We start from the raw sequence: 12,620 nt of genomic DNA on the forward strand, positions 1-12,620 counted from the left end.
CAGAAATAAAGAATAATAAAAGAAAAAAAAATATATATATATAAAGAAAAATCCCACAGTTAGAAGAACAGCCCTGACAGCTGTGATCAATTAAGAGAATCTATGATGCTGTGTCTCAAAGCTCCATGATTTAGTTTTTTATATGGTTCAAAAGAGAGGTGGTAACCTTAGTTAAGTTTGGTTGGTTTATTGGTTATTGAAATTTCCTAATACTTTCTTTTAACTGACAAATGTGTATAACTATACGTTGTCCTAGAACTACTGTTAAAAGCACAAGGTACTCACAGAGGCAAATTTTCAGCCTTCAGGCTCTTGCTGCTGTGTTTTCATTGTGAATGAAGTTCCATGACTCTAGAAACCCACTACTACTGAGTATTGGTCTGACCGACTCAATACACAAAATTTGTGCCATGACTACAAGTTATCTGCTTCCCAGAATCACAGTTATTTCCCTGAGATTGTAGGAATTAGGATCCATGACCCCTGGGAGACAAATGGCTCCCTTCCTGAACAAAGTTTCTGGCACTATATGAGTAATGTGTAAAGATCATTGTTAAAGAGCCTAATAAAAGGAAATCCATGAAACCCTCTGAGGCTGATAGTCTATGGTACAACCACTTACACATAATTCATTTCTCTCCTCTTTGCACATCTTTCATTTCTCTCCTCTTTCTGTATTAAAAAGACCACTAGTTTAAATTTATTGGTTTCTTATACTTAATAAAATACATTTGCCACTTCATTAGTGATAACTTTATTTGCTTTAAGGTCAATTCTTTTTACTCAGTGCTATTCCATGCTGATAGTTTGCCACAATCAAAACTGTGTTCCATCAACTCCATAAGGTGCTAAGGCATAGCTAATTACAAGACCAGAGTACAAAAGGATTAACATCTTTGACTAACACAATAAAATTAAATTTTGTTGAATATAGAGTCCTGTATGTAAACACAGAAAAAAAACTAACAAGAGTATTACATTAAATAAAAACAGATGTTTTATGAGATTGAAAGTTTTAACCTCATGAATCTTTCCACTGAGAAAAGATGTTTGACTCAACAAGCCAACATCATCACAACAGTGTGATGTGGCCACCAAAAATATTATTTTAGTCTTAAATTATATTCATGGAAGTGGGTGACAGATGACCTTCACTCTATCCTGGTATGATCAGTTTCAGTAGGTTCAATATCCACAGGATAGTGAGACTTGAATCCTTGTCTTGCCAAGACTCTGAATCTCTTCCCTCTAGAAATCCCCACCAAAGGCTAGGTAAGACCTTGACAGAGATGCTGTAGAGAAAATTCAGGCATCCAATGAGTGGTTGGACACTAGTTGCCTAATGGATAAGAGCCCAAGCTTTGGAGTCAAACTTTCTGATAGTTATATCACTCACCATCATGTGACTTTGAGCAAGGTACTCAGAATCTGTGAACTTGTACCAGTTTGCTCCTGCTGCTTAACCAACCACCCCAAACAGAGTGAAATGCAACGTTAAACATTTATGGCTCACTCTTGAGTCTGCAGTTTAGCTGGCAGTCAGCAGATCGGGGCTAAGCTATGAAGGATTTGGCTTCAAAATGTTGGTTGGGTCCAGGTCTGTTCTTCATGTCTCTCACTCTCCTAGGACCAGCCAGCCTCCTGCAGCATGCCTTCTCTTGGAAAGAGTGCAGGAGAGAAAACTCAATCATGCAAGCACATTTCAAGCTTTTGCATGCGCCACATCTATCACCATCCCATTGTCTAAAGGGAGTCATGTGGCCAACGCTAAAGTCAAGGGCTGTAGAAGTCCACTCTTATCCTCATGCAGTCATGACAGAAGTGCGTCCATGTGTGACACACATTGGAAAAAAGTTGAATCTAGTTTTCTCATAGACAAAATAAGTTTACTGTACCTACCAGGTATGGCAGGTAGACTAATGGCTGGCCAGAAATATCCATGTCCTAATCCCCACAACCTATGAATATGTCACCTTATATGGCAAAAGAGGCTCTGCAGATATTATTTCACTAAGGATCTTGAGATAGGACGATTATCCTGGATTACCCAGGTAGGTCCAATATAATCACAAAGGTCTTTATAAGGGAAAGAAGATGAAGGGTTAGAAAAAAAGATATAACAATGGAAGCAGAGGTCAGAGAGATGCAGAACCAGGACCCAGGGAGCCTCCAGGAGCTGGTAAAGGCAAGAAACAGATTCTTCAGAAAGCCTCCAGAAAGAGTAAAATCCTACAGAAAGCTTGATTTTAGTCCCATAAAACTCCTTCCAGACTTCTGGCCTCCAGAACTATAAAGTAATAAATCTGTGTTATTATAAACCACTCAGTTTATGGTGATTTGTTTCAATAGGAAAGTAATACACTAGGTGAATAATTATTACCATTGTTCAATCCCCCTAAATATGGATACTGCAGGCTTTTTTCTTTCACATAACCACACAATTAATCTGGATGCCAAAGGCCTTGCTCTTTATTTCTGGGGAAAATCATGAGTCCTGTGTCATTGAAAAGGGCAGTGTTTACTTGAGCTCAGCAGAATCTTGAAACATGAGAGGGCATCACTTCTGCCAGATGTTTCCCAAACAGTATGCTAACAGCCGTCAAAAGAAGGTGCTCATGAGTCAGTCATGAGAGGACACTGAACCTGGCACTACACCAAAGGTAACGTGCAGGTAAGCACAGCTGCTCTACCAGCACAGGCTGGTTCTGGAGCACTGATGAGCAGGGCAATCCCACAGCTTGTCCATGCTGACCCTGCTCTAATCCACAAAGCCCACTTTCCAATCTCTAAACCTGCCAATTTCCCCTGAGGTCACAGCCCATCCAACTATTCTCCTTTCCCAAAATGACCCTCATTCAGTCTCTACCAGATTGGCATTCTTTCTCCTTGTTTGATTTCCACTGACTTGTCAGCACATAATTCCCCCAGGTTTTCTCTTCTATCTCTTGCAAATCAACAACCTGGCTTTCACTACTCTACCCACTCTGTGGACTAGTCAAGCTTTCAGACTTTTCATACAATAAAGATCTTTAATTCTATGTCATTAGTTACATAAAAGGTGCAAAACAGGGGGGCAACTTAATTCTTCCATGGCCTAATTGTTGGAGGAGTTAATCAAGAGGACATGCTGTCAACTGATGGGCAGTCACAGGCTTCTCACCTCCTCTCCTGTCCTTGGAATGTATGCCCCCAGCCACCATTCCCACAGCTGAAGCTGTTCAAGGATGCAGCCTTGAGAGAGTAAGGTGTTATTGAGGTCATCTGAATAGTATTTGTAACTGAAGTCAGTTAAGGCCTCTATATAAACTTTTAAAATTCCAGTGGGTATGGAGATATACTCATCTTGTGGCTACCCAAGACAAGCTTCATAGGTAAGTTCCCTTGCTTATTAAACTTGCCACCTACCAATCTGGACTGGCCTGTCTCTTTCTCTGGTCAATTCCTGCCCTCCATGTACAGGAGCTTGTTTCAAATTTAACCCAGGAAGCTTCAGAGGTTGTGAACACCAATTTTGTTGTTTAGGAATCAAAAAAATAATAAATACTTCTACAATTTATTCTATTAACTATGAAGGAATTACATGAACAAAATGTGCACCTATTTCTTCCTAACAAAATGTTCTAAGGCATAAATAATTTGTCAGAAATTAGGTGACATAATGAATTATTACAAAAATAAAATTGACGGGGCGCCTGGGTGGCGCAGTCGGTTAAGCGTCCGACTTCAGCCAGGTCACGATCTCGCGGTCCGTGAGTTCGAGCCCCGCGTCGGGCTCTGGGCTGATGGCTCAGAGCCTGGAGCCTGTTTCCGATTCTGTGTCTCCCTCTCTCTCTGCCCCTCCCCCGTTCATGCTCTGTCTCTCTCTGTCCCAAAAATAAATAAAAACGTTGAAAAAAAAATTAAAAAAAAAAAATAAAATTGAGCAAAGAGATCCTAAATATTACTTGAATAGACTTGTGTACATGAACCAAAGTCCCTTAATAAAAGTTTCTGTATGGGGGTGCCTAGGTGGCTCCGTTGGTTGAGCATCCAACTTCGGCTCAGGTCATGATATCATGGTCCATGGGTTTGAGCCCTGCATCAGCCTCTCTGCTGACAGCTCGGAGCCTGGAACCTGCTTTGGATTCTGTGTCTCCCTCTCTCTCTGCCCCTCCTGCACTTGCACTCTGTCTCTCTCTCTCAAAAATAAACATTAAAAAATTTCTGTATGACATTTTAACATGTCTATAATCTCTAAAATTCCTTCCAGGCAATAGTGATTGAGGAAGTGATGTATTTATATAGTGTCAACTTATAGACTATTAAATATTTATATTGCTTTTATACAAAATTCAAGGTACCGGGTTTCAAAGAAAATATCAGAAACTCTGTAAGCATGAGTAGGACCACCCAAAGATGTTTGTCTAACCCTGCTATTATATTGCTTTTATAATGTTTGGAAGCATCAGGTGCTAATTTCCTAATTATGTGGTAACCATTTGCTATCAGTAAGAGTTCATTAAGCAGTTTCAAGTCATCTTGTAGAATCTGTGGGTTTTCTCAGCATGTTGTTCTGATGTCAGAATTTAGGTAAATTAATGGATTAAGCGTCAGCCTTCCACAAATTAAAATGTCACAACGATCCCATGTCCTGATGATACAAGTACATAGGAGAGAATGAGAAATATTCCAACTAGATACTCATTGAACTAATGAGAGAAATCTGTAGTAAGATTCATGGAATTGGGATAAGTACTCATGGTCAGAGTCACTGTTACTGACTACTGGAGCCTTGTAGGATCAAGATAAGAGTCATTAATTATATAGATTACCCTTCAGTCCTTGGGCCTTGAAATGGACCTAAATTAGAAAGAAAGCAAGAGAAGTTGAAGAAAGGAATGTAATAAAATGATGGTCTAGTAACAGAAAGACTAAATGGAGAAAAATATAAGCATGGGAGAAACGAGGAATGGGTAGCAGAGACTATGTTAGGCCAATAAGAAAACAGAGAGGGAAAAGCCTCTGGAAAAAGAAGATAAAGTCAAGTTTTGTGTCTGAATTCTTCCAGAAATCACTTTACACAACAATTCACAATACATTACTGAATAGTCCATGAAGGCAAAAGCTGGGTCTTACTCCTCACATTATCTACTTAGTGCCTGCTCCATAATAGATACGTAGCAAATGGTAATTAAAGAATGATTGATTGAATCTAGAAGATAACCCACAACAGAAAGAACCGAATGGAGGGAGCTACTAACACTTCACCACGCAAAACCTATTCCTCTCCAATAGGAGAAATCTCCAAACTGAAAAGAGATGGAAAAGAAAAAAAAAATAATCACTTTGTAAGAGAATTTCACTTAATTCATTAACTCAAAGAAAGAACATTTACTGAAGTCCTAATCAGCATCAGTGTCAAACGCTGTGGCCAAGAGTAGCAAAGCATTGGTATGTGGAAGGTGGTCATTATAACAGCACTTCAACAGGTTTGAAGGGTTAACTCCTTCAAGATCATGCACTCCTTGCCTGCTAACCTAAGTCCATTGGTCTGTAGGAGAACTAACCGCCTTTTCCTCGAGATTTTGCAGATCACTGGCCTTGATGAATAAAGAACCAGGCTTTCTTGGAAGATAAGCCCTGACCCCATTAAAAACAGCTGCCATCGATGCCAGCAAGTCTGTTGAGGGTCATGTTGACATATAATTAACTGCCAGAGCATCAGCTTCTCCTGCATGTTAGCACCCCCCCACCCCAGCCCATTTCTCAACCCTTCCCCTTTAAAACCCTCTGCCTTCACCTGGACTGGGAAGACAGTCTTTAAGACCTTAGTCCACCATCTTCCCAGGTTGAGGCTTCCTAAATAACACAACCTTTCCTTTCCCACCATCACTTGTCTCTTGAGTATTGAATTTCGAGAGGTGAGCAGCTGAACCAGAGTTTGCAACTGGTTCTCTGTCTGGTAACAGCAGGAACTTCGGGTGTATCAGTTTGCAATTATAAAATTTTCCATAAAAATATATCATTTGTACCAACCCATTTTGGGGTTGTAATGTAGTTTCTTGCATCATTTGGAATTGCATAAAAAAATCCTGCAGCTTTTGCTATTCCTGATAGCTAAAAAAGGCAATATTTCCATTAATAAATGCTTATTTTGATAGAACATCACATAATAATTTTTCTGAATGAGATTTTAAATCCTATAACAATGTTTCACACGCAGAGAATATGCTCAACTTATTAATTAATAATGATAGTACCTCATGAAATTGCTATGAGAAATAAATGTCAATGCACATAAATAATAAGGACAGTGTATTTAGTAAGTACTTAATCAATATTTAGTATTGTTGTTGTTTTCCAGAGTGGTCCAAATAAACCACTGGGACCAAGGAGTCATCAAGAGTATCGCCTTGTTTTCATTGGAATATTACTCTATTGCCAAAGCTAGATAAAGTTTACTAGAGATGAATAATAAGTACAGCCAGAAATTTCTGTTAATCATTCATTCTAAAGTTAGTGAACAACGCTGAGCAGGGGTCTTCCCAGACTTAACCCAGTCATCCCTTCCCGGTGTCAACCCTTGCAATCTGAAAAGAGTTTAATCACATGATGTTATAGAGATGATAAGGTTTGATAAATTTTAAAAATATAATTTAAGGGGCTCCTGGGTGGCTCAGTCCGTTGGGCATCAAACTCTCGATTTCGCCTCAGGTCAGGATCTCACAGTTCATGAGTTCAAGCCCCACATTGGGCTCTGCCCTGACAGCACAGAGCCTACTTGGGATTTCTCTCTCTCCCTCTCTCACTCCCTGCCCCTCCCCGACTTGTGCACTCTCTCTCAAAATAAATTAAAAAAAATAAAGGTAAGGTTGAGTGTTTTTGTATACAGCACTATACTTTGAAAACCTAACAAAGCCAAAGCAGTGAAAGGCAGGGTTCCCAGGTTACTAGCTTTGGGCCAGACACTTGATTTCTCAGTTACTACAAGCAGGCATTATTGCTCCTTATTTCACAAAATCTTTGGAACAATCAAGTAAAATAATGTACCCGAAAAAATTTGCAAAATATAAATTCTTCCGCAAATGTAAAATTATTTTTATTTTACTTATCTCGAAATGTTAAAATGCTTATAAATATAAACACATTAATCACAGATGTGCATGTAAATACAAAGATGAAAAGTTATATGTTTGAGTTTTTAGAAAGGAACCAGCAAATTATAACATGGGAATAGCTATTGTCCTTCTTGGCATCTATTTTTCTCTAATACAGTAGCTTTAAATTTGTAAAAAGAGGGAATTAAAAGTATAGAAATTACAGAAAAAAGACTATAACTGAGTATACAACAGACTATACAAGTTTGAAAATAGGATGAAGACAAAATTACTGATATTTAATTACTGCCTGAAATTTAATCCCATAGGAACAAATTAGAAAAAAACTAATGACCTTAATTATCTGCATCATTGACCCACCCCAAGAAGCTTTGGAAATATGTTGCTGCTAAGGTCAAGGTGTATTGCAAATCTTTTTTTTTTTTTTTTTTTTTTTTTTGCTATAAATTTATTCAAATCAAGAAAACTGTCGTATTTAAACCTCTCAAAGTAATTTTGGCACATATGAAATCATTAAGTCCCTGAGCTCTTTTTACAGGCTGGTTTTTGCACTGTCTCCTCCCCAGGCACCTGGGCCACTTGCTGCCTGTCCTGGCCCCACGGGTGTATCTCGAACCTAATCATGCCCTGAGTGATGAGCGCTATGAGCCACATGGTGGTCTTGTAATTTGTCTTGCATGAGGTAACAGTGACTAATTGTAAAAAATAAATACAAAATAATTTTTTTCTAAAATTCTCCAGTAATGACAAGTAAAATCATTTATCTAGGTAGAATTATCCTTACAGCAGAATTTCTTAAAGAAAATTAAAACACCACACCTACATCAGAATGTACTGGTAATTTCAGGAACCATTTCTAAACCAACTGATTGATAAATTAGGATACAAGAGGAAACAAGTCTGTCAGGATATCTTTATCTTTAGCTCAGGAAACCCCTCCCTGGTGATCTAACATGATCAGAAGAACAAATGACAGATGAATACATAACGTCTTTGTTTTCCCCCTTAAATATTGAAGACATAAAGAACATTAAGGAATATTTTTATTAACTCTAGTGAACTGGATGAATTTCCATTTTACATGCTAGGTCAATGATTCTCAAACTTCAGTGTATGGATGAACAACCTAAAGAGCTTCTAATAAATGCATATTTCCAGGCCATCACTAGATTCCAGGTTCTCAGATTTCCAAATGAGCCTCTCTTGAGCATTACATTCTTGTTGTTTCTAGGAGAAATGGAAAAACCAAGCACCTGTATCTGAAGAGCTATAATCTAGATGCACTGGAGGCTTTGAGAGATTCACAAATGAAACAATGAACCACCCTCTACAAGGCCCAACTGCACATCTAAGTGACTTTCCTCTCTTTACCTCATGGTCCATTACTACTCTCAAAAACTTTAATTAATATTGCACATCCTCAATTACCCAGAGTTCTATAGAGTAAACTAATTAACACATGAAATGGGAATTTGTTCTAACATCCCTTTTATACACAACTTTCTAAATAAGTGTTCCTAAGAAGTAAAAATATTTGAGGCAAATAATTTCAATGACAATTCTCTGCACAGCTGAAATGTTTGCAAGCTCCATGCCAATATTTTATGAGACAGGAGTAACAGAATGGGAAACTAACAGAGAGGAAGCCAAGTTATTTACCGGTTCTTTGAAAGCTTTTATTTATAACTGGGTTTCCTCTCAAGTTTCAAGTTGAATGCTTTAAGATTTTATGACTTAAAACAGGAAGAAAAACCTGTGTCTTCAATTATAGTGCCTTGCTTCAATAAGATTGTGCATTGAAACCTTAATCAAATATCCAAAATATTACTCCTCACTTTTTCCTCCATGAGAGAAATTGCTACATCACAGTTACATCCAGTTAGGTTTGCTGCTTATTTTCTAAGGGATGTGGAAAATATACAGATATCCAGGGAAGAGTCACATCTGGTCCCATAACCATGTATAGAAGTAACTTCATGGTAACTTCTGCTTTTAGTCCCCAGGGCTTCTCTGCTACTGCATTGTGGGATGCCTATGGAAACCTACTCAGTCATCCTAAAGCACATGTCTAAGACATTTGTCACTCCTTATGACACCTATCCTTTAACAAGCAGCGAGCATCCAAATCAGCTTTCTACATAATGCTGCATAGGTTGTATTGCACAACTCTGAGGGGTGCTATTTACACAGACAGTGATGTGAATGGAGCCCCTTGAAATAGCACAACTAGCAGCCCTCATCCAAGAGAGGAACTCCTTTAACTTATGTTTTGTCCTGGAGAGATCAGAGAACATTCCATGATGACGATGGTGATGATGATGATGATAAAAGTAATGATGGCCAAAATTTGTGAATACTTGCAATATGCTGATTACTTTGCCCACATTATACAGAAAGAAGGACTGGCTAGAAAGAAAAATGGTTAAGTACCAGACTTTGAGGGACTTCTGCTAGTAATCACTATTGTCCTCTTGAAGCAAAGGGTAAATGGAATATGGGTAAGTTATTAAAAAATGAGTTTCACTGGATTTTTTTTTCAAAAGAAAAAGGGTGATGGAATTACACATTGAAAAGTATACAAGTTAACTATTATAAAGTAATGTAGTAATAACATCTGATTATAGAATTTCTTCTATTTCCTATATGTGAATTTATAAGCTCTTTCAGGACAAAGCCATAGGGAGAAAAACATTTTCTCTTGAAGATTTAAGGTATTTACCCATAAATAATAATTTTGGGGGTAGATATGAATAAATTCAAATCACAGTACTATAACTGGTGCAGAAGTTTTGTAAATAACCTTCCAGATCGTAAAGCAATTCAAATCATGACTCAATCAAAAGCTAAAGTAATCACAATAAATGCAAACATTTTTACACTTATTACAGAGTCTTGGCTTATACTTTGACAATAATAATTTCTGCATTAGATAAAACACAGAGGCCACTAAGGTTATTTTAGAAGTCTATACAAGATCTCCAAATTAGTCAAACATAGTCATCAGTTTCTAACTTTTGATTTCCCACCTCATCCCTAATCAGTGAAATCTTTCATAGGTAAATTCTACATATGAAAATAACCTTTGATTTTAACTGCTTTTACCCTTTAATTTCTTTTTTTTTAATCCTGGCGATGTGATCTTTCTAAATACTTCTTTGAAATGAAAAATAATAAAATACTATTGGTTAAAATCCTTTCTCCCTACCACTGTTATATCTGTCTATAATGCAGAGGCACTGGATAATTCATCAAGGAGATTTTATTTAAATATTGAAAATAACACAGAATGGTATTATAATGAAAAATATTGGTTTGCTACCTTAATGATAGTGATTATGAATTCTATTCCTGAAATAATGATCCCTGCTTTTAACAGAAAATCATTTTACCAATGCTTCTGGGCAATTTCAAAAACTTGTCTAAACATTATATCATTACCAAAGGCCTCCAGACCTGAATAATGCATTCCTACATTACTGTGCAGAATCTATCACATTTTAAAGGCTAACATTTTTCCTATAAGATCTGGATCTCACTCCATACATTTACAGAGGGATAACTTTTTCAAGTGCTACTCTAGAGTTCCATTGGGCAAATGAATGAAGAAAGGCACCTCAGATAAAAGCTGCAACCCCCAGAGTAGTAGGGGCAAGTCGAAGTTTGTCTTTACAGCTTCCTAACATTCCAACTGAATCCAACGCCACTGAATGCAGCTCTCAATGTTCTCTGGTTTAAAATCCATACAAGTGATGATAAGTGCTAATCTGGTATCTGCAAGGTGATAAACCAAAAATTAACTCCTAAGTTGTGCTCAGATGCTTTGAACACCATCATCTTGGTAAAGAAACAGACACATTGTTTTAGTCACTGCACACTGGAAGAAAAGACCACTTAGAAATATGACTTTGAGAATCCATCTACTTTGCTAAGCATAATGACCCTCTTTTTAATCGATGGCTGTTGAGACAATATCTTAGATGGGGGAGTGACTCATGAAGTATGTAGAAGTCATGAATAAGAGAAGCTTGCTTTCAACTGGAGGGCACAGAGGTGTTGAGATGGTGAGTTAAGAACAAAGCCCGGGAAAAGCAAAGTGCATTGACTTACCTGCAATACTTTGGTCAAATTGTTAAATAGAGCTTGGCCGGCACTCACTTTGTACTTGACGCCTCTGACTGTGCCATTTTTGCTTAAAATGTGGACTCTTCTTGTACCAAAACCCTTCTCACTGGCAGCCCTCGCTAACACCAGCAAGTTATCCTGGTCGTTCTCATACTCATCACCTTCTGATCCTATGTGGCCATTTTGCTGTCCATCAGACTCACTCAGTCCATCTACCCCACAGATGCTGGCACATTCAGAATCCAGGGAGCCTGATGGTTGCCCATCTTCATACACTTCCTTCAGAACTCGCCCGCTGTGAGATGACGCAATCCGAAACCGGACTTTCCGTGGCCTGTCATTTTCTGGCTTTATGTCCCTTTTTAGCATGATCACTTCCATCCACATAAACAATTCACATAATCTCTGGATCAATGTTATTGCATTAGTCCACTTGCCACATAGCAATATCAGAGCCTCATTCTCGCAACAGCGGCACCCATATGAAACTAACATCGAAAGAAGATTCCTAAGAACTTACAGTGAGTCTCTGCTATTAATAATGAATGTGTGTGCGTGTGCTATGGTTACCTTTAAACTAAAACCTGCAAATGATCCCAGCCTTTAAATATTAAACAGCCATGGTGGACTCTTTAACAGGACAAACGCAAGAAAGTGGCAGGTAATGAAACAATAAATAAGTATGGGGCAAGGAAACGAAAGACCTGAACGTTGAAGCCAATGATGAATGTTGAAAAGGATCTTTAACAGAAGAGTATCTCTACAATTCGCTGTCCAGAGTGGAGGCCAGAGATAAAGTATGGAATCTAATGTGTAGGATGGGACGTGTCATAGTCCTCCCACAGGGCTTCTTTCTTCTGTCTTCCACTGTGATCTTTCAAAAGGGCAGTGAATGTGCTACTTGCCAACATAGAGCTTTTAATATTAGTTAATGAAATAATCTCTTCGACTTTGTCAGCATTGTATAAGATGCATTTTCAATACACATCTTCATGCACAAGTGGTTTTGCTAAAGAATAACTTTTTAACAAACTGTGAAAAGAGAGAACATTTGCCTTGTTACTTCCCACTTCCGCTAGCTGAAAATTCTCTCAGAGGGAAGGATTTTGGAAGGAAACATAAGGGACAATGAGGGAGGAATGGAAAATCCTCCAAGCCAGCCAGATCAGGCAAAGAGGTCCTGGTGATCTGCATTAATAAATATTATATCCAAATCACCCATGCATACAGAGCGGACCTCCTAACACCATGCTCAGTGCATTTTCTGACACTTTGGTGAGTGACTGAAGAATCTCTTAAGATACAAGGGCCAAAAATGAACAAATCAGGAGACTATAGATGCTGGAGAGGATGTGGAGAAACGGGAACCCTCTTGCACTGCTGGTGGGAATGCAAACTGGT

At 38.2% G+C, this 12,620-nt stretch overlaps 1 protein-coding gene across 2 annotated transcripts in view; it reads right to left on the reverse strand.

Annotated features, from left to right (window-relative positions):
- Nucleotides 1-12,620, reverse strand: part of GRXCR1 (glutaredoxin and cysteine rich domain containing 1) — a 315,239-nt gene that overhangs the window by 115,309 nt on the left and 187,310 nt on the right. The window contains exon 1 of one of the 2 annotated variants that reach the window (XM_030313952.1): nucleotides 11,205-11,606. The exons of the other annotated variant lie outside the window; for it this stretch is intronic. Coding sequence (XP_030169812.1) covers nucleotides 11,205-11,606 — 402 coding nt within the window. Of the gene's footprint in view, nucleotides 1-11,204; nucleotides 11,607-12,620 lie in introns of those variants that run through there. 2 annotated transcript variants of the gene reach the window in all.

Source organism: Lynx canadensis, chromosome B1, assembly GCF_007474595.2.
Source record: "Lynx canadensis isolate LIC74 chromosome B1, mLynCan4.pri.v2, whole genome shotgun sequence".
In the NCBI taxonomy this organism is placed as follows: domain Eukaryota; kingdom Metazoa; phylum Chordata; class Mammalia; order Carnivora; family Felidae; genus Lynx; species Lynx canadensis.